General features: G+C 31.5%; 1 protein-coding gene across 1 annotated transcript; it reads left to right on the top strand.

The window, feature by feature from the left end:
• The first annotated feature begins 6,847 nt into the window (after positions 1-6,847).
• On the top strand, positions 6,848-19,282 carry LOC122271380 (uncharacterized). Its single transcript, XM_087151545.1, has 5 exons — positions 6,848-6,937; positions 16,144-16,216; positions 16,299-17,442; positions 18,629-18,747; positions 18,870-19,282. Exons 1-5 carry the CDS (start codon positions 6,848-6,850, stop codon positions 19,130-19,132), a joined length of 1,689 nt encoding a protein of 562 aa, XP_087007671.1. The 3' UTR covers positions 19,133-19,282.
• Positions 19,283-23,730: the final 4,448 nt, after the last annotated feature.

Here is a 23,730-nt window from a genome sequence, read left to right as displayed (position 1 = left end):
GGCGTAAAAATATATCGGAAGCAGTAACCCGGAAGTCTTGAAAGAGCAATTTTACCACTAGCGCCACCACCCTTAGCTTTACACGATCACCCATCCATAGAAAAGTAAACAATAACAATCTCGAGCTCGGGACCTACTCTAGTTCCGGTTAAAAAGTTTGCAGCTGCTTACTACATGTTATTCTGATAGGCGATGTTTTCAAACGGATAATTTTGTTTTCAATAAAAGAAATAAATTAGATAATTTCTGAGTTCTAATCTGTCGTCTTTCATAAGATATTAATGTTATTATGTAATTCTGGGGAGTTTGGAGTGAAAATGTGTTTTAGTTATTTTGTTATTTATTATTAAAAAAGGTGACATGGTTGCTAGATTTTGAATAACTCGCTTTTTTGGCAGTCTTGATTTGGCCTCTTTCCATTTGTTTATTACTGTTTGTTGGTGTTGCAAGCTGTGCACCATCTTACGTTAGTGTTAACACGTTTAGTATTGTAAACACAAGTATTGTTACCATTGTAAACATAAGTAATAAGTAATCAAATGCATTGTTTGCAAGAATCTCAAAACACAAGGATGCCAAATGGCTTTAAAATACAACTGAAACAGTAACCCGGAAATTTAGGCAGTCCCAAGCTTGCAGCGTTCCCTAGTGTAGAAAACACCAACCATATGAAAATGTTGTTTAAAAAATGTAATATCCTTTACAATGAAATTCAATGAGTAAGTTGCGGTATCGATACTTGCATAAAAAAATCTCAGTGGAGCCATACAAAAAGCAAAAAGTAACGTAGTGGGAAGGAGATTAACAAAGGAGTTTAGCTCATAAACACTCTCAAGCAAACTAACACGTTGTTTTTTTTTTTTTCAAAAATTATAACTGCAAAACTCTTTAACCCCTTTTATTAGAACTGAAAATAAATACTGGCTATGTTGCTAGTCAACAAAAAAAGTGTGAAATAAGCAATTGCTTACTTTCTTCCATTGCCTATTTTAAAAATCTATTAAATGTAAAGAAACGTCAGTGTAAAAAGATACTATGAGAATTCAAAATCATCAATTCATGGTTGAAAAAATCATTTAGAGGGAGAATTCTTTTACAACTCACATATTTCAAAGTTGTAATATATATAATAAATATTGTTCGCCCCTTCCTCCAAATATTTTTACATAACGTTCTTTAGAAGTCAGTATGCATAACTAAATTTTGTCAAATATTTTTTTTTTATTATTCAATTAAATTTTTACAGCATTAGATTATTTATAATAGGAATTTATTTAAAAAATAAAATTTAATCAAAACACTACATTCACCGTTTTTAATAGATAATATTACTGTTTATTTTTAATCATTTGCAAATCAATATAAATAATGATGCATCAAAAACACACACATCAGTCTATACTAAAAAAATTCAAATAAAAATGTTTAAATCATTGTTTTACAAGCATGACGTTTGAATACAGTAACAATATTGTTTGCAATAACAATAAACTTTAAACATTCAACAATGTATTGGTTTTAACTGAGTCAAAAGCGACAGTTCATTAATAGTTTTACCAAGGCATATTTTTAACATACAATAATTTTTATCTTTCTCATTGTTGCAGAAAAATTTTGTCACAGACGAATAACTAAGCAAACGTTGTTTTAAAAAGCATATTTTGAACTAATTACAGTACTTATTATTTATAGTTCGACAAAACATTTTAACGGAAAAGTCAACTATACGCGCGAACTACTCATAGTCAATAATGATCACAATTTATAATATTTACTTACTTTATTAGAAATATAATCATTAAATTAAATTTTAAAAGTTTTAATTACGTGGTCAAGATTATTAAGTTTGTTCTAACACATCGTGCTTTATATTAATTTTCCAGCTGATTTTTAACTAAAGGAAAAACACTACCTACGATAATACTTTCTGCAACTAGTATTGAAATTCATAAAGTTTACGAAAAATTACTAAATTATTAATACCTTAAGTCGCTTAAGTAGCACGTCAAACGAATTCCCCAATTAAAAAATATGGCGAAGTAAACAATCAGGAAAAAGCTACAACTCAACAGTTTATAAAGTTTTTTATCGTTCGCGAACTACCACTAATATTATCTTGCATTTTCTGGCAAAAAATTGCATTGGTTAAAAATGATGTTTAAAGTAATATTTAATTTATTGTTTTCTTTCATAAATAAATGTTTATTTATTAATAATATCAGATATTCTTTCGCAAAAATGTGGCGCTGTACCAAAAGTAATGAAATAGATGATAATTTTGAAAGTCCGAATGTTAGATCGAATACTATTTAATCTTATGTAATATGAGATCTAATATTAGAAGATAGGATTTAGGAGTCTGACGTTTTCTAGCACGGCAGTATTATATTTCATCTTTCTAATGTTAGATCATATCTTTTTTTGCCACCTGCGACGAGGGAGAAGGCATTAATGCTTATTTAGCAGAGCTACGTTCGTTGGCAATGCCATGCAATTATAAACAAGAACTGCTGAACACTATGCTGCGGGATGTTTTTGTGAGCAGTCTCTGTGATCGTGCCACATTAGACAGATTTTTTGAAGAAGATGACATAGATCTCGACAGCACTGTTAAAATTGCTTTGGCCATGGAAAAGGCTAGCAAGAGCACCCAAGAAGTAATTGGGAAGGCAACAGAAATTAAAGAATTTAAGGTTAACAGGAAAAAAGAACCGAAACAATTCTGATCCAACAAAACGAAAATTAAAAATAACTTTGTATGTTATCGATGTAAGGGATCTAATCATTCCTCAAGGGAATGCAAATACAAATCGGCAACCTGCAACTACTGCTATAAGGCTGAACATCTAACAAAATCATGTTTTTCTGCCGCTAGAGCAAAACAAAATAAACATGTTAACCAGAAACAAATTGACACTGAACCTAGATGTTCAGGTGAAAATACGATATCCGTACCGTTACACGCAATAGATAATAAAACTTTTATCGAGGAATTACCTAAAAGACCACCAATAATGATTAAAGTAAATATAGAAAATTCTCCAGTTCAAATGGAGGTCGGCACTGGAGGAACAGTTTCGGTTATAAGCGTCAATAGGTTTCGAAAAATCTCTAATAAAAAAATTAAACCTACTAAACTGATTTTCAAAACCACAAGAGAGATGAGGTTGTAACTCTTGGATATGTTTCTGTTAAAGTTGAATATAATAATATATCATATAATTTAAATTTATATCCAGTTAAAGAGAACTTAGATACTATTTTTGCCAGAGAATGGTTTTATGAAATTCCATTAAATTGGAATACCATTAAAACAATTAATACTAAATTTAATTTCGATTCATCTAAACTTTTAAAAGACTTTCAACATCTCTTTACTGATGAATTGAAGGAAATTAAAAACTATGAATGTAAACTTGAGTTAAGGGAAGATTTATCTAAAGTTTTAAAAGACTTTCAACATCTCTTTACTGATGAATTGGAGGAAATTAAAAACTATGAATGTAAACTTGAGTTAAGGGAAGATTTATCTAAACTTTTAAAAGATTTTCAACATCTCTTTACTGATGAATTGGAGGAAATTAAAAACTATGAATGTAAACTTGAGTTAAGGGAAGATTTATCTAAACTTTTAAAAGACTTTCAACATCTCTTTACTGATGAATTGGGGGAAATTAAAAACTATGAATGTAAACTTGAGTTAAGGGAAGATTTATCTAAACTTTTAAAAGATTTTCAACATCTCTTTACTGATGAATTGGAGGAAATTAAAAACTATGAATGTAAACTTGAGTTAAGGGAAGATTTATCTAAACTTTTAAAAGACTTTCAACGTATCTTTACTGATGAATTGGGGGAAATTAAAAACCATGAATGTAAACTTGAGTTAAGGGAAGAACCAAACTGATTTTTAACCAGGAAATCGAAAGACTTGAAAGGGAAGGATTGATCGAAAAATTAAATATATCCGATTGGGTGATGCCAATAGTTCCGATTGTCAAAAGAAACGGTTCGATTAGGCTATGTTATGTGCTGATTACTCAGTAACAATAATAAATAAACATTTAAAGGTACAAAAACGCCCTCTTCCTCAAACTGAAGATATGTTTGCCTCACTTAGTGATGGCAGGGTATTTTTAAAAAATGATTTTAGCCAAGCTTATTTGTAAATGAAGATTGAAAAGGAAGGCCAGAAACTCCTAACCATTAATACAGAAAAAGGTCTTTATACTTCAAAAAGATTAATGTACGAAATTAATGCGGCTCCAGCCATTTGGAAAAAATACATCGAAAGTGTATTCCATGGACTAGAAGAAGTCGAAGTATTTTTTGATGATGCTCGCATAGCAGCTCCCAATATCGAAACTCATTATTTTAGATTACGAAAATTTTTTGAAAGATGTCAAGAACGTGGTCTAAAAATCAATAGTGATAAAATTATTTTCTAAGTGAAATTGAGTTTTTAGGTTATAGGATAAGTTCTAAGGGACTTTCAAAAACATCGGAGAAAATAGCTGCAATTAAAAATGCTAAGGCGCCACGAAATGTTCCAGACGTTCAGTCATTTATGGGTCTCGTGATTTTATATTCAAGGTTTTCTAAAGACTTAGCAACTTTGGCCTATCTTTTATACAACTTAACCAAGAAAACCGTTGCTTGGAAATGGGATTGCACTTGTTAGAAAGCTTTCGAAAATATGAAAAACGAAATTTGCTCCTCCCTATCGTGCGATCTTCTGAAGTTTCACCTGTGGGGTTAGGAGCAGTACTTTCCCATAAATTCCCAGGTGGTTCAGAACGACCCATAGCATTTGCCTCCAGAACTCTATCTCCAACGGAGCAACGTTACTCTCAACTTGACAAAGAAGCTTTGGCAATCGATTGGAGTGTTAAAAAGTTTTACCTCTACTTAAAGATAAATATGTTTACTTTGATTACTGACCACAAGCCCCTAGTTTCCATCTTTTCATGTAAAAAGGGTCTCCCAGTCCTTTCTGCAACAAGACTTTTGCATTATGCTCTTGTTCTGCAAGCTCATAATTTTGACATCGTTTATCGCAATACAAAGGACCACGGCAATGCTGACTGCTTATCACGTCTACCATTGAAATCTGAAGAACTGGAATTAAAAGATGATTTTGCAGTATACCAAATTTCTCAAACTGAAACTTACCCGTTACTGCTAAAGATTTAGCAAAAGCCACTCACTTCGATAAACACTTGGGAAAACTTTTAAAAATATTACAATATGGAGGTCAATTAGAAGGGAAGTAAAAATACACCTTACAAGATGGGTGTATTATGCATGAGCAACGAGTATGCTACAAAGCAAAAATATTAGACGAGTTGCATCATGGGTATCTTGGTGTAGTTAAAATGAAAGCAATCGTCAGATCTTACGTGTATTGGCAAGACATCGACCAAGACATAAAAAATTCTGCGAAAAACTGTTTGGACTGTGCTAGGTTCAAAACGGACCCATCAGAAACAAAAGTTCTTCATTTGGAATATCCCAGTGCACCATGGGAAAGAGTGCACATTGATTTCGCAGGACCTATATTTGAACGGATGTTTCTACTCATTGTTGAAGCCCGTTCAAAATGGCTTGAAGTTTACCCCATAAGGACAGCCAACTTGTTCAAGACAATTGAATGCCTCCGAGATTGCTTTTCACGCTTTGGACAACCTGCGTTGTTTTAGTTTCGGACAATGACACACATTTAACTTCTCAAGAGTTCCAAATATTTATACGAAGCAATGGAATTAAGCATAAGACATGAGCCTCGTTCAAACCATCTAGCAATGAACAAGCAGAGCGCAACGTACACACATTAAAGCAATCTCTCCGTGCCATGCGGAACTTTGAAGGGAATATCCAGCAAAAGGTTAATACCTTCCTCATGCAATATCGAAAGGCTCCCAATATGGCAACCATAATAAGTCCGACTATGCTTTTCCTTCAGAAAGACATTTGGACTGGAATAGATCTTGTTTTACCCTCACTTGGTTGGAAGAGTTAATGAGAAGATCAGGAAAAATGCGTATGCTTTCCAAGACCGCATTTTTCACGAAGGTGATAAGGATTCGATACTATCGTTCAAACACAAGGTGGAAATTTGGAACAGTTATGAGCAAAGATGGAGCCCTTCATTACACAGTTAATGTGCAAGGTACGTTGTATAGACGCCATGTAGACCAAATGCGACCAACAGGAGTCCTGATATTGGACAAGACTGCTCATATTCCACGAATTAATTTTAGCAGTGATACTCCGCACATCGGCACTACTGATAATTCTCCTGCATCCACTGATTCTGGTGTAGATATTCAAAAACACTCTGGATCTGTCAAATCAACACCGGAAACTCGACGACCATCTCCAACTAAGAACCAAAGTTCAGCTGTTTTGCTCGAGAAGTTTTCCATCTTCAACTTCTCAACAAACTCCATTTCATCCGAGGCAATTACAAAGGATTAGACGGCCCCCTAAGAGACTTACCCTTTAAATTTCCATTTTAAGGGGGGAGGAGAGAGGAGATGTCGTGTATTAAGCCGTTCGAGGCTATGTTTACGAACTATCACGCCTACGCCATAGAATTCGGACTCTCCCTCTTAAAAGTTTCAGTTTAGATTCCTCACCTGTTAGTGTTGCGTTAAGACGCATCTACTGTATTCTAAATTTTAAATGCTGTAAATTATTAATAAATAGTTCTTGCATACATAAGAGTGTTATTTCCTAAGCCCTCACACTATGGTACAGCACACTGTAGATGTAAGCTCTTCCAGATAAGAATAGTTATCTTTCAATTTGAATAGTTCACACTTGGAACTTGAATTGTTCGATAGGAATGTCGTATCCGGCTGGCACCAACCCCAGTGCTGACGTGAAAGATCCCCAGTGGTATACGGATTATGGGTTAGACTCCGCTAGTCGGCAGGTTAACCCTGGGAGGTTTTCGTGGTTTTTCCTGCATGTAACGCAAATGCAGGTTAGTTCCATCAAAGTCCACCCATCAAAATTTTCTCCCAATACTTGATCTAGGATTTCCCTTGTCTTCTGGATTCGGTTCAAAATTGCAAGGGTACGGAATAGAACATTAGTAGTCGTAAACCCAAATAGTTGGGTTGCCTGTTAAACGACGTTTATTCAATAAAATAAAATTCTTGTGATTAAAGTTATATTTCAGAACTAAGAAAAAATTTATGTTTCTCTTTTATTAACTTTTCTTTTTATTACCGTTTTTATTATAACAGCAGGTTTTCAAGATCGTTTCTAATGAACATTATTCTTTCATGGGCACTTTTTTTTCAAAAAATACGGCTTTGTGAGAAAGTTCAATTGCAATTTCTAGCGTTGAACCTTTCATTTAAAAAGTAAGAATGTTTTATTTTTTATCTAGATTTTTTTTTCTTTTCTTTTTTTGCGTTTTCCTTATGACGCGGCAATAAGGAGGGTATTTATTACATTTTAGACTTCACTTTTTCTTGAAAATACGGATTTTACAACTTTAATTTTTTAATATATAGCTGTTAATCAGTTTTTTTTCCTTAAATATTTCTTATTATCTATTAAACATTTTTATTAAAAAAAATTTCCTTCGCCACTTAGCAATATAACAGCTAAGTTTGAACTATTTTTGGATGATGACAAATCCATTGTTTTAAATATTTTGTTTAAAAATTGCACTAAAAAAATTCTAGACTGAAGAAAACTTTTTAGTTATTTCTTAACCTCTTGTTTGACATTTGAATTTTTGAAAATACTTATTGTTAGTATTACAAATTTTAGGGAGAGAAAAAATCAAGCATAATTGTTTTCTCTGTCTAAGTATTAATAATTTGCTTAGTATTATTAATTTTTAAATATTAACTAATATATTCTGTTTTACCTGTATTCATTGGTAATTATTATACTAGTCTTTTTTTGGTATTATTTGAATAATATTTTAAGTTATCTTCATTGATGCAAATAATTCTAATTCAAAGAGTCTCTTGCAAATTTATGTGGCACTTAAAACAAATATTTTTCCGAATTACTTTTTCATAATTTATTTACATACACAATGGTAAATGATAAGGCAAAAAAAAAATAAAATCCAGCATCAAATATAAAAACAATTGAGGATATTTTGAAATTGAAAATGTGTTTAATTGAAAGTATTAAAAATACTTGTAACGAGTTAAACTTTAAAAACGAATTTGTGATATAAAAAAAATCACGAACTGCCCTTATGGTTAGAACGACACTAGTGAAATTGTGTAACTAATAACTCTAGCATGAAATTCTTAAATAAAGTACAACTACTTGGCATCCTTGTCTTCCGAGTTGGGTTTAATGTAAGAGGATAATAAAAGGCAAAAAATTAATTGCAGAGAATTTTTTTCCAAATCTAGTTCAATATAACACAACGATTGAAAATACCATTTTCAAAAAAGAGATAAATTATTAAATTTGAAAAATAAATATTGCATTGTTTGAGTTGCGAATTGTAATTTATTATAAAAAATATTATAAAAGAGAAGAAAATAATCTTTTTTTGAAAAAATAACTTGCAATTATTAAAATGTATAAGTTTGCAATTGCTGAAAGAAAAAAAAAGAAAAAGAAAAAAGAGGAATCAAAACAAAAAAGAAAGTGAAAAATTGAAAAAGCAGTTTCGTTTAAAATTGTAATGCAAATTTTTTTTCAGATTATTTAAACTAACAATTACTTAAAAAATGCTAGTTTAAAGTTTATTTCATGCATTCTACCTATTTATTAAAGCTTATTTATTGCGCATTATTTTGATACTTATTGTAGCTTTAAAACTAAAAGATTTTAGTGGTGTAAAGTATAAAGCTACACATTTTATCAATTGCAAATATTAAAAAAAAATAATTATAAGTAATAGAAGGTAATAAAGTAATCATAAATATAATAAAAATTTTATAAATAATAAAATAAGTAAAAATGCAAAATTTTGTGAAATTAAATAACCTTTATTAATCATTAGTTCTTTAAATCTAAAAGATCTAGATAATATACATATAATTTCTAAAGTTTCATAATCTAGTGATAAAATTTCTGAATGACTCAATTACATTTATTTAAAACAACATTCAAAGTATGATTTTTAGAAAAGGTAATAAATAAAGATGTATTTGATTTGTATTATTGATTTGTATTATTTGATGTATTATTTTTTATTTTTAGAATATTTCTTTTTTTTTCTTTTTTTTTTTGGCAAACTGTTAGTAAATATAGTTATAAGTGAATCGATTCTCTAATATTAAATACAATAATGCAAACAAGTTTAAAACGAATACTACATATTAAATTCTTGAAGAAAGATCAAAGATTAAAATATGTAGATATTTATTTTAGACTATGTATGTAATTGTCAAAATGAAAGAAGAATACATTCTCTTTCTGAAAGAACACTGTAAACTCTGGGATAGAGGTCACGACCCCCAAGCGAAGGGAGAACGATTAAAGGATAAACAAAAGCCATTGGTCACTTTCTTATAACTATCGATACAAAACGTCACTTCCTAGGGGAAGGGTCCGAACCTTTGTTCGAGGGCTGGGATTCCCTTCACCGCTCTCTTCGGGAGTTGCGAGGTTTGGATTTTGTTTTACTATCGGACGGTGGTATAGAATAGACTTCGGGGAATAGTGACGTCACCGTCCGTGTTCGAAGTCTGCGAGGTTTGGGGTCCTTCTCCTCCTCTTTTCAGTTGCATAGGAGGAATGAACTACGATATTTTTCCTTTTCGTATTATTTTTCGTTTTTAATTAATAAAAATATTTTTTAAAATTTCAATGATGATTTCTTTTAGAACAATGTTTGATGTAGCTTTCAGTTTCAGTTGGGAAACTTCCCAACTTGAAAGATAAGACAGAAACTAACGTATTTCCTTCTCCGATGACTCTCCACACGCTAATGGTGAAAGCATGCGAAGTGTTGAAATAGGTAGAGAGTTCTGCTCTACGCCATCTGTAGCCCATTTTGCCAATATCATTAGATTTAGTAAAACGATCGTTTTCGAAGTCGCGACTTCGCTGGTATTAGGTTTTTACTCTAACAAGAAGATAAATTTTTTTTCTGTTCATTTACATTTACCGATGTGTTTTAGATGTTCTTTTGGTAAAAAAAAAAAAAAAAAAAAAAGAGATACCATTTTGTTTTTACTTGCATAAAAAAATATATCAGAAAAATTTTCTTTTTTGAAATTTAATAAGCCACAATAAAGAAGGAACGTTACAATGCTAAACGCTACATAACAGACGTCTCCAGAACATCTGAATGATTGTTCATATAGATAGTGTCTTCAATATAAATGTAAACAACAACATTCTCGATATCTTTACCTTCTCTACTTCCGATTAGAAAGTGTAAACTGCTTACTACATCTTATTCTACGAGGCGATATCTTCAAACAGATAATTATTTCTTAATTAAAGAAATAAACAATATAATTTCTGAGCTCAATTCATTAGATATTAAGTAATTCTGGTGAATTGGAAGTGAAAATTTGTTTTAGTTATTTATAGATGTATTGTTAAATTGGAGGACATGGTTGCTAGATTTAGAACTCCCTTTTTTGGCAGTTCTGATTTGGCCTCTTCTTACTATTACTGTTTATTCTTATTACAAGCGGTGCATCATTATACGTTAGATTTATCATATTATTCGAGTAGCGAGGTAAGCATCATTTTATAAATTATCATTTAGGTTTAAGTTTTGAAGTTGGTATATTGTTGACTAGGCAAGAAGTGTTTTATGCCAATTCTTTTCTTCAAATGGCGATTCTTACGTCTTCAAAAGACAGGTCTTCAAATGACAGTTCTTATAGAGATTATTTTTTAAACCCGAATAATAAACCAGATAACAAATATACGTATACAAGATATGCTACTCAAAGAGAGTCTCAAAACACAATGATCACGTTGTGAACCGAATGGCTTTAATTACGCCGGAAACTGTAATCCGGAAGTATAGGCGGTATTGTGCTTGCAGTGCATCCTAGTGAAGAAAACACCATCCATAGAATCGCAGCTATTCGTTATACAGCAACTCCCTCTATAAATCTTTGCGATACTGAATAATTTTAGTGAGTAGAAATAGGCAACTAAATACTGGCCGCTGGGTGCAATTTGAATAATAATAAAATGAGTATTTGTAAAAAATGTTTATTAGTTTATTTGGATGAATATTATCTTATTCTAATGTCTTTATTTTCTTCGTATTGAAAGAGAGCCTAATAAGAAATTGTGTCAAGAAAAAAAAGCGATTGAAGTAAGGAAAAAATCTTCGTCATTTATGACGAAGATTTTTAGCACTTTTGGAGCAATAGTGAGTATTCATGTTGTGTATGATTCAGTACATTAAAAAATTTGAGTATACGAATTTTTTCGGTGTTACTTTACAATGAGATATCTCTCTTGATTTGTCAATTTTTTGTTTTTTTGAAGAAATTAAGGAAAATGACTTAAAAGGGACATTTTCGGAAATGTTTTCTAATCATGATCTGCGCCAAAATCACGAGAAACTAAAAATAACTTCACAGAAAGGTACCAATTGAAAGGGTCCTATAGTTGGTAGTCACCCCAGGGCAAACATCTATATGATTTTTTTTTAAATAAAAGTAAGAAAATGGAAGATTTCAAACATACAATAAGAGTCCTTGGCTCTCAATGAAGTGACTTTAGTTCAAATCGCAATGATGACTGGTTGATACGAATTCTGCTCCTGCCCGACAGTAACGACGTTAAATATTCTCAGTGGGTTAGAGTCCCTTTGCCTAAAACTAATCAAGGAAGGTTTTCTCCTCTCTCTGTTATGCAAATGTTGATTAGTTCTACCAATAAGTCCACCACGAAGGCACATTTCTCACAATACTTGATCCAGAAATTCTGATGTCTTCTTGATTAATTTCAAAAGTACAAGGCTATGGATTTGATCATTTTTAGTTGTAAACTCAAAATAGGGTTGACTGTTTAGCAATGGTAATAGAATAAAATATAATACACAGTATGATCTCATAAAAAGTTAATCATTGCAATATGTGCAGAACAGTATTCAAATATGGGTTTTTGATGTCAAAAACTGGTTTTTGCAATGACACGATGAAAACCAGTTGAAAACTTTCATAAACTGCCAAAAACCTGGGGACAAGCTTATTTTTTGTCATTGGGGACATTTTATTCAATACTAAATCATACACAGTACTTGAATTACATATATTACTATAATTATGGTTTATTATAGCTTAAATTATTTAATCTATACAGCAGAGTATGTTCTATCATACAAACGAGTTTTTGAGGGAATAATAATTAAATAAATTATTTTATAGTTATTATTTGTTTACATTTTTATTTAGCTTGAATTTTTTGCTAAGTTCATTTCATACATTTTTAATAAAAATTTACTTAGATCTGTTTCAGTTGGTAATACAAATATTGCCACATAAGCTTTTATTTGCTGATTGCTAATTTACGAAAGGGAATTTACTTTGTTTTTCTTTTTTTTTTTAGTTTTCTACAATTTTTTTTTTCTGTAAAAATTGAGACTTTAACTTGAAGGAAGTGTGATCTGATTTTTTTCTTCTTGGAAACATCTTGTTACTTCTGCAGGTTTTGATGACTAAAGTTCAAACAATAGAATTTGAACATTACCTTATCAAGGCTCAGTGATGTAGCATTGTATACGATATGAAACATTTAGCATCAGGGGTGATTGTATCCTGTTTTTTTTTATTATCTGCAGGTCTAGAAACTAAGAGCAGCACATGTGATTTTTTTCGCGAATAAAAACTGATCATTGGACGAAGTTTTCATAACAATCTAAAATTTAAAGTGTAAATTAAGTTCTACAATTTGAATTTTGAAGCTGTAGTGTATCTACCACTACAAATATACAATTCCAATTCACTAGTTTACAAGACATGTTAACTCGATTCTTTTTTGGAGTATCTTTTCATAGATGAAAGTTGACTTTGTTGATGTTACTCTCCTCTCATTGGTGACCTTCCGACATGATGTGAACATGCCTACCTTGACAGAAACTCCCACTTTGATATGAACACGCCAATCTTGACAGTAACACACACTTCGATTTGAACTCGACTACTTTGAAGGATGGTCACTATTGAACAGTTGACTTGCTACTTGTGACAATGACATTATCCACCTCCTCCTGCGGTTGCTACTCAGTCTCGATCACACACAACATCGGCCTAGTAGTGATCAACTAGTGATATCCGTTCATCGAATTCTATCGCAGATAAAATTCTGCTGGGGGAGTACTGTAGTGTATTTACCACTACAAATATACAATTCCAATTCACTAGTATACAAGACATTGTGGGTAATAGTTGTTATCGACAATGTCAACCTTCACCTATGAAAAGGTACTCCAACATAGAATCAAATTAACATCTCTTTATTACTAGTTAATTGTTATTTTATAGTGGTAGACCCTCTACAGTACTCTCCCACCAGAATTATAGCTGTGATAGAATTCGATAAACAGATACCACTAGTTGATTCATTTCTGTTTTGCGAGAACTGTATTAAGAGTGCTGAGCGTTAGAGCTGTATTGATTTCATTGTCGTATTCGCTTCTTTATTGCCTTTAGCAGTCAAGTGAATACTTTGTACGTTATGTGTGATCGATACTGCAATCTAAAATTTAAAGTGAGAATTTAAATTTTGTAACATTCCCTAAATCGTGTTAACCAGAAGTTTTAATACATATGACTCTTCTGCAATTTTGATTTTTTTTGTTTGTCAGTCACGTTTAATATTTAAAATTACACCGAAATCCGCAAATATCGTGATCCAAATTCACGCAATTTTTGTTTTCATATTTATCGGATTTAAAAGCTACTCACTGTGAATCGTATTCACGCAATTTAAAACTAGTGCACCTTGAATCGTTTTCCCATGGTTTAAAAATCCAGTAATTTGTATATACAAGTTTTTGAAATCAATAGCGCGATTTGTATTTACATGAATTTAAAATCCAATATCGCTATTCATATTCACAGGATCTAAAAATCCATCCTACATCTCGATTCGTATTTACGCCAAAAATCTTATATTGCGATTTGTATTTTAACGTTTTTAAATCCATTATCGTAAATATTATTCGCACGATTTTAAAACCCAATGCTGTGATTCTTTTAAAAACAAAGTTTTTTCTTAAATTAGATACCTTGAAAGAGTGATATTCTTTATTAGTAAGTAATTTAATTATAAATCTTAGTTATAGCTATAGTCCTACTTAATTATATTAAATAGGACAAGTATCTATTATATCTTTTCAATGAGTTTTTACCCAGAAATTCCTAACAGATCAGCAAGTGCAATTCCTGAGACCAGAACAATGGATTCCAAACAGTCCTGATGCTGTACCATGCGACTATTTCCTATGGGGACATCTGAAAAACAAACTGAATAAGCGAAGAATTTCTACATTGAGCGGCCTTCAAAGAGCTATTAGAGAAGAGGTGAAGAAAAGCCCCCAGGAAATCATTTTGCGGTCTTTAAAATCCTGGTTGAAGCGTTGTAGACAAATCTATTATGCCGGAGGTCGACATATTGAGAAGCATCGCTGAATTTATGTAATAAATTTTGGAAATATAAAAATTCAAAAATGATCCCTATATTTTTTTGTTACCCTGTATTGACTTTACATGATAGCAACAATGTTTTTGTTGTATACTTTTGCAGCTTCTTTAATATTTTCAGCCATAGTAACTAAAGTTAAACATGCAACCTTTTTTTTAGGTGGAAAAAATTTAAAAATATTTATTATGTAATCTTTGTAAAAAAAATTTCGATGGCAGTAAATTAAAGCAATGAACAGCTACAACTATAAATGTTTCTAAACCATTTTTTTTCTTTAACCAGTATATTTTTAAGGTTATAAGGATATTGCCTGAATCTTAACACATTTTTAAATAAGTCACTATTTATCACTTTTTAAAAAAATTTAGTCACTATTTTCGCTACTTTTTCTACAATGACCTGTGCTGAGCCCTGTAATCGCCCTGTAGCCAGTGTTGAATGTTAATTTTACCTTGTACAAAAGTTTATTATACCTGTTGACGTAGCTTAAATACTTATTTTAATTGTTTCACAGAATTTGATGAAATTTTAATATGCAATAAATTTTACGAACATTAATGACTTTTAATTTTTTTTTTCTCAATGTTGCGGTTTGTAGTTGGATGCAGTGTTCTGAATTTCATGGTGCTTGAAGACAACCAAAGATATTAGCCAAGAATTTATTTCTACTGCTAACCACAGAGAACGCAAGGCATTTTCATTACTTATAGGACTATAATAATACTGTATGCTTTTTTTATTACTATGGTTTTTTCATTGCTATGTATTTATTACTATAAATTACTCTGATATTCATTCCATTGTAAAACTTAGATGTATTTATAGCAATTTAAGTACTACTTTTCCTTTAGCCTTTTAATATAATACCCAGTAATCCTTATTAGTATCCAACAGTAACTCAATAACTCATTCTACTGAGAGACATTTGAGTGAAATTTTTAGTGAAGTTTTTCTACAAATAAATTTTAACTTGCCATAAAACTGTTCACTTTTACAAAATTTTATGATTGCTATACATTTTGATCTTTGAAATTATAATTAGTTATACAGTAGGGAACCGATTATCCGGAACGATCGGGACCATCGCTATTCCGGATAACTGATTTTTCCGGTTTTCTGAATCGTTACAAAAACCCGTTTTTTTTATTGTTAAATCCAACTGGAAAAAAAAATTTGGAAATAATCTTAAACAGAAGAAAAAGCGATGAAGTAATACACTAATTATTATTTCCAAAATGATGGTATGGTAAACATCTTTAAAAAAAGAACGAAAAATCCTAAAATCTTATGAGGAAAAAATTTTTTTTTTAATAAAAATGGCGGGAAAATTTACCGAATTTCGTTCCGGTTTTATGGTTTTCCGTTTTTTTGGTTTCCGGATAACGGGTTCTGTACTGTATATAGATTAATACACTTGCATTTTATACAATATGAGTTTTTTAACAGACAGTAGCATGCTTTGGCCTAATGTTAATACCGATAGGAAACTTTATTTTTGTGTTATATGTGATAAGAATTTTTTCACAGAAGAGTAATCTGACTGGGCACAGTCACTCTCATACAGATAAGAAACCTTATTCTTGTGGTATATGTAATAAGAGTTTGTCATCTAACTGTACACTATCACACTCATACTTGTGAGAAACATTATTCTTATAGTATATGTAATAAGAGTTTTTCAGAGAAGTGTAATCTGACTCTACACAGTCGTTCTCATACTGGTGAGAAACCTTATTCTTGTAGTATATGTAAAAAGAATTTTCCAGAGAAAAGTAATCTGACTGTGCACAGTCGTTCTCATACTGATGAGAAACCATATTCTTGTAGTATATGTAGTAAGAGTTTTTTACAGAAGATGCATCTAAATATCCACAGTTTCACTCATACTGGTATTAAGCCTTATTCTTGTAGTATATGTAACAAGAGTTTTTCATATAGGTGTCATCTAACTGTACACTATCGCACTCACACTGGTGAGAAACCGTATTCTTGTAGTATATGTAATAAGAGTTTTTCATGTAATAGTCATCTGACTATGCACAAGCTTGTTCATACTGGTGAGAAACCTTATTCTTGTAGTATATGTAATAAGAATTTTTCAAGGAAGAGTAATCTGACTTTGCACAGCTGTGTTCATACTGGTGAGAAACCTTATTCTTGTAGTATTTGTAATAAGAGTTTTTCAAGGATGAGTAATCTGACTATGCACAGTCGTTCTCACACTGGTGAGAAACCTTATTCTTGTACTATATGCAATAAGAGTTTTTCAGTAAAGCAAAGCTTGACTGTGCACACTCAATCTCATACTGGTGAGAAACCTTATTTTTGTAGTGTATGTAATAAGAGTTTTTCAGACAAGAGCAATCTGACTGTGCATAGTCGTTTTCATACTGGTGAGAGACCTTATTCTTGTAGTATATGTAATAAGACTTTTTTACAGAAGATACATCTAAATAAGCACAGTCTCACTCATACTGGGGAGAAACCTTATTCTTGTAGTATATGTAATAAGAGTTTTTCAGACAATAGCAATCTGACTGTGCACAGTCGCTCTCATACTGGTGAGAAACCTTATTCTTGTAGCATATGTAATAAGAGTTTTATGCAGAAGATAAATCTAAATAGCCACAGTCTCACTCATACTGGGGAGAAACCTTATTCTTGTAGTATATGTAATAATAATTTTTCAAGTAAGAGTAATCTGGTGGTGCACTGCCGCTCTCATACTGGTGAGAAACCTTATTCTTGTAGTATATGTAATAAGAGTTTTTCAACGAATGCTTGTCTAATCAATCACAGTCGCATTCATATTGGTGAGAAACCTTAATCATGTAATAAATTTTTTTTAGGTTGATTTAATCTTGACTTTTCACATAGCGTTTTAATAGTGGCAACTTTTTTATACATGTAATTACTTTTTAATTATATCATAATGTAAATCTTTCTTTTCAAGTCTTTTCCAAAATATGATGAACCTTAAAGTTTATTCTTAATACAGCATCATTTTAAGAAACAAGTTGATAACGAAGTAATTTTCAAAATATTTAATCTAAAAGAATAATAATAATTCAATGCATTTTTGACGTCCAAAGTAGGGACTTGCAGACAAATTTTTAACCGCCCCATAGCCAGTGTTGACTGTTATTTTGTCCTGCACAAAAGTTAATTGCATCTGTTAGCATAACTTAAGTTTTATTTCAATGGTTACAAAAAAAATTGATTACATTTGAATACACAATAAATTTTAAGACCATTTTTGACTTTTAATTTTTTTCTCAATGTTGCTCTTTATAGTTATGCATTGTTCTGAATTTTATGATGCTTGAAGAGAAACAAAAATATTAACCTAGAATTTGTTTCTACTGCTCACCACAGAGAAAGCAAGGCATTTTCATTACCTTATAGCACTATAATAATACTGTATGCTTTTTTTATTACTATGATTTTTTTATTGCTATGCATTTATTACTATGAATTACTCTAATATTCATTCCACTGTAAAACTAAGATGTATTTATAACAATTTAAGTACTACTTTTGCTTTATCCTTTTAAAATAATATCCAGTAATATTTATTAGTATCCAACAGTAGCTCCATAACTCTTTCTACTGAGAGACATTTGACTAAAAATTTTAATGAGGTTTTTCTACAAATAAATTTTAACTTGCCATAAGACTATTCACTCTTACAAAATCTTATGATTGTAATATATTTTAATCTTTGAAATTATAATTAGTTATATACAAATTACTACACTTGCATTTTATAAAATATGAGTTTTTTTACACTGTTAACACTGATAAGAAACTTTATTTTTGTGTTATATGCAATAAGAATTTTTCTCAGAGGAATATTACTGTGCACATTCGCTCTCATACAGGTAAGAAACTTTATTCTTGTAGTATATGCAATAAGAATTTTTTCACAGAAGAGTAATCTGACTGTGACAGTCTCTCTAATAGGGATGAGAAACCTTATTCTTGTAATATGTCATAAGAGTTTTTCTTCTAGTTGTGATCTAACTAGACGCAGTCGCTCTCATGCTGGTGAGAAACCATGTTCTTGTAGTATATGTAATAAGAGTTTTTCAGAGAATTGTAATCTGGCTGTACACAGTCGTTCTCATACTGGTGAGAAACCTTATTCTTGTAGTATATGTAATACGAGTTTTTTTTTACAGAAGATACATCTAAATAACCACGTTCTCACTCATACTGGTGAGAAACCTTATTCCTGTACTATGTGTAATAAGAGTTTTCAGTCAAAAGTAATCTGACTGTGCACAGTCGCTCTCATACTGGTAAGAAACGTTATTCTTGTAGTGTATGTAATAAGAGTTTTTCAGAAAAGCATAGCCTGACTGTGCACAGTCGTTCTCATACTGGTGAGAAACCTTATTCTTGTAGTATATGTAATACGAGTTTTTTACAGAAGATACATCTAAATAACCACGTTCTCACTCATACTGGTGAGAAACCTTATTCCTGTACTATGTGTAATAAGAGTTTTCAGTGAAAAGTAATCTGACTGTGCACAGTCGCTCTCATACTGGTAAGAAACGTTATTCTTGTAGTGTATGTAATAATAGTTTTTCAGAAAAGCATAGCCTGACTGTGCACAGTCAATCTCATACTGATGAGAAACCTTATTCTTGTAGCATATTTAATAAGAGTTTTTTACCGAAGATTCATCTAAATAACCACAGTCTCATTCATACTGCTGTGAAACCTTTTTCTTGTAGTATGTGCAATAAGAGATTTTTACATAAGAAGCATCTAAATAATCAGTCTCACTCATACTGGTGAGAAACCTTATTCTTGTAGTACATGAAATAAGATACTTTTACAGAAGATAAACCTAAATAATCACAATCTCACTCATACTGGTGAAAAACCTTATTGTTGTATTATGTGTGATAAGAATGTTTCATATGAGTGTGATCTAACTAAACACAATTGCACTCATACTCGTAAAAATACCTTGATCTTGTAACTTATGTGATACATTTTCTACTCTTATTTTTTCACATAAGCGTAAGTGTGTTTTCTTTTGAGTAACTTAATTCTGTTAGTGAGTGTAATAAAAGGTTTTTTTGAAATAAAGTGATCTAGCCTTTCATTTATTTTCATTGTGGTTTTAAAATTCATTCTTGTAGTGCTAGTCAATTTAGGTCTCTCCACTACACATTCTTGAGGTTTGTGGTTTCTAGATCACCAATTTTTTTTAAACCAGTTCTTCAATCCACTTTTAGTTCAATACTTCTTTTTTACTACACATCCTAATCTTTCCTGGAGGTTCATTATCCTAAACTTCGATTGTCCAAACCCACCCTCCCTCGGATAGCAACTAACAATGATACTAGGGATGACTGATTCTACAATTGACAATAAAAACATGTTTAGTCCTTACCTACCTAATGTAGATATAAACTCTTCCAAATAAGAATGGTTATTTTTGAACTTGAATTGTTCACACCCACCCTCCTTCGATCGGATACCAACAAACAATGATAAAGGAATAGTTGATTAGGTTTTTGTGGTTTTCCTCACTATGTAACGCAAATGCAGGTTAGTTTCATCAAAAAGTCCTCCACGAAAGCAAATTTCTACCTATACTTGATCCACGAGTTCCCTTGTCTTCTGGGTTCGGTTCAAAATTTCATGGCTACGGAGTTGGTCATTAGTAGTCTTAAACCCAAAAAATTGGGTTTTTTGTTCAACGACGGTATTAAAATAAAATAAATTCATATCATTAAAGTTCTTTTTCAGAACTAAGAGAAGAAAAAAAAAAATTATCTTTTATTAACTCTTCTTTTATCACCATTTTTACTATGACAACAGGTTTTAAAGAACGTTTCTAATAAGCATTGTTCTTTTACGGACACTTTTTTCTAAAAATACAGCTTTGTGAGAAAGTTAAATTGCAATTTCTAGTGTTGAATGTTCCATTTAGAAAATAAGAATGATTTTTGTTTTGTTCTTTTATCTAGATTTTTCATTTTCAATTTTTTTTTTTTTTTATGACGCGGCAATTAAGAAGGTACTTATTACATTTCAAACTTAACTTTTTCTAAGAAAATACGGATTTTACAACTTGAATTTTTTTGTAGCTGTTAATCAGTTTTTTATTTATCTTAAATATTTCTACTTATCTTATTAAACATTTTTCTCAAAAAAAATTTCCTTAACCCCTTACTAATATTATAGCTAAGTTTTGATTATTTTTAAATGATGGTTAAAATTGTTGATATTTTATTTTTTATAACCGTCGTAAACCAGCCGACCCATATTTTGGTTTTACGACTACTAATAACCAGCTCCGTAGCCTTGTAATTTTGAACCAATCCAGATGACAAGAAAACTCCCCTAGAGGTATGCCTCCGTGGAGGACTTTTTGATGGAACTAACCTGCATTTGTGTTACATAGAGAGGAAAACCTCCCACGATTAGCCTGTCGGCAAGGGGACTCCAACCCATGATCGTCTACTACCACTGGCGATTTTTTACGTCAGCACGAGGGTTGGTGCGTGCCGGGAGCGGAGTTCGTATTGACCAGCCGTTGCTAGGATTCGAACCGCTTCACCTCTTCGGGTAGGCGAGTGCTCTATCTCCTGAGTCACCATAGTTCTTATATCTGTGATTGCAGAGAATAACTCATTTTAGCACATTTAAACTGACCACTGATGATTTAGAGAAATAAAGCATTCCCGCAACAGCCCATTATGGGTCGGGGGAAGTAAAGGCTCCGCGATTTATTGACCAACGGCATGATTGAGGTAATGCGGTCAGCACTTACTGACAGGCCACTTTTATTTCTCAGATAAGCTGGTTGAGTTTCAAGTCGTCACTGGGGATCGGACCTCAGTTTCTTACTGATTATGTATACTAAAGCATAATGTTATATAGTTGAAATGAAGAGATTATCCATAACTTAACTAGGTTTTACTGATGCATTAATTTTAAATGGCTAATTTTGTTTTAGCATGTGATAAATTTCGTCTAATTTGTTATGGGAGGTATAGGGCTATTCATCAGCTCCAAGTTCCCCTTCACGTGTTTCTCCTTACTTTTTCCAAAAGGCTGCCTTGTTTTTCCATAGTATGATAATAATACTTTACGGGAAAAATTACTCATAATTTTTTTAAAAATATATAATTTCCTGACTTTATTTTAAGTACAATTATTTATTTTTTTTAAAGTACTATTTCTCTTTTCTGTTTTTAAAAATCTAATTAAATGTGCCAAAATTATTAAAAATATTATTTTGAGATTTCGCCAGATTAAAACTATAAAAACACTCCTTATTCAATAATGAATGAATTATTTCTTGAAGCAAGAATTCCACCATGTTTGCGATTAGTTTTAGAGATTGACAATAGATGGGACTAGGAAACATTTTCTTGATCTCGGCCAGGTAATAAATTAAGGCTTAAAATTGAAGAAAATGAATTATGACTGTTTGAAATTTTTTTTAATTATTATCATTGAGATTTTAGATGAAACATCTAACCAGTTCAAAATTCGTTTAAGCAATTATATTGTCTTTAAATTCTTATCTTTCAATTTATGTTGCGATGTAAAGATAGATCAAAGAAAATATTGCACTATTTTAGACTAAAGTATTATATATAAGAAATAACAGAAAATGTTAGCATTCCATAGTTTTACCTAAACATAAATACTTTTTAAAATTATTTCCCAAATTTAATTTTTAATTAAATTCTTTACTAATTTTAAAACATCGTTATTAAATCATTGGAAATCCTAATAATTTAAATTTAGAGGCGCTTATAATAATCGCAGTACATTACAACTCATCTGGAACTCAGTTATCTTCAGCAGTCAAACAGGTTTCTATCTTTACTTAATTTCCAGTAATTCGCCAGATTTCAAGAAAATTTTTTATTGTTTGAATATTAATTTACTACCCTTATGTGTATTCTTTTTGTGCAAAAGACTAAAGAAATATATATTGAGGGCGATGTGTATGGAACATCATACTGTTTGTCTACGATAGGTACTCTGACCGCCACAAAGTCTGCGACAGTCTGGTCCTATGGAAACAAGAAGAGGGCATTTTAGGGAGGGTAGCTTCGATGATAGCTTGTATGGGAAGTATACCAGATTGGCTGACTAAAGGCCTGTTTACACGGTCCAATTTCTTGAATCCGAGAAATTGGACGGATTTCTCTGTCCAAGAGATTGGATGATTCGTTGACACTATCCAAGTTCTCTAATGTCGCTGATTCGTTGAAAGAAAAACTTGCGCATGCGCATTGTTCATATTCAACATTATAAAATAATACTTACATAAGTTTAAAATTACTAAATAAATTCATATAAAATCATAATAATACAAATAAACCTCAACAGATCAATTTATTTGGACTAAAATTTATGAAAACCCACAGCAAAATGACATAATTTGCTGCCAGCTTGTTGACGTCACAAAACCTAAGACGCTGATTGGTTTAGGGAGAAAAAGCTTGGATGGAAAGTAGAACATGCTCTACTATCGTCCAAGAAGTTGGACCAAGTTCTTGGATGTTTGTTTACACGATCAAAGCTCAAAGCAAAACAAGTTTCCATCAATATCAATCAATCTCTGTCCAAGAAATTGGATCGTTTAAACAGGCCTTAGCCACCAGTAGGAGACCTATTTAATCTGATTCAATAACTTTTTTAAGATTCGCATGGATATTTCTTTCTTACTTGATATTCGCGATCGCAACACTCGAATACGCCATCTGGGGAGAGACCGGTTTCATGCCTTTAGCCCTTCTCCCTTCCCTCTCCTCCTCTTTTCAGTTGTATAGGAATGTACTACGATATTTTCCCCTTTCTTAATATTTTTCCTTTTTATTTAATAAAAATATTTTTTAAAATTTCCGTGATACTTTTCTTTAGAGCTATGTTTAATGTAGTTTTCAGTTCCATATAGTTTTTCAAGTTAAAAGATTTTAAGCTATATGAAAATCAAGAGAGAAATTAACGTACTTCCTTCCTCTATGACTTTCCACACGCTAATGGGGAAAGCATGTGAAGTGTTGCCATAGGAAAAGAGTTCTGCTCTACGCCACCTGCAGCCCATTTCGATCGCCAATGATTCTCTCA

This window comes from Parasteatoda tepidariorum, chromosome 9, assembly GCF_982258835.1.
Source record: "Parasteatoda tepidariorum strain Cologne lab strain chromosome 9, Ptep-v5.0, whole genome shotgun sequence".
In the NCBI taxonomy this organism is placed as follows: Eukaryota; Metazoa; Arthropoda; class Arachnida; order Araneae; family Theridiidae; genus Parasteatoda; species Parasteatoda tepidariorum.
The sequence above is the reverse complement of the archived record's forward strand: the minus strand, read 5'-3'. Positions and strand labels throughout refer to the sequence as shown.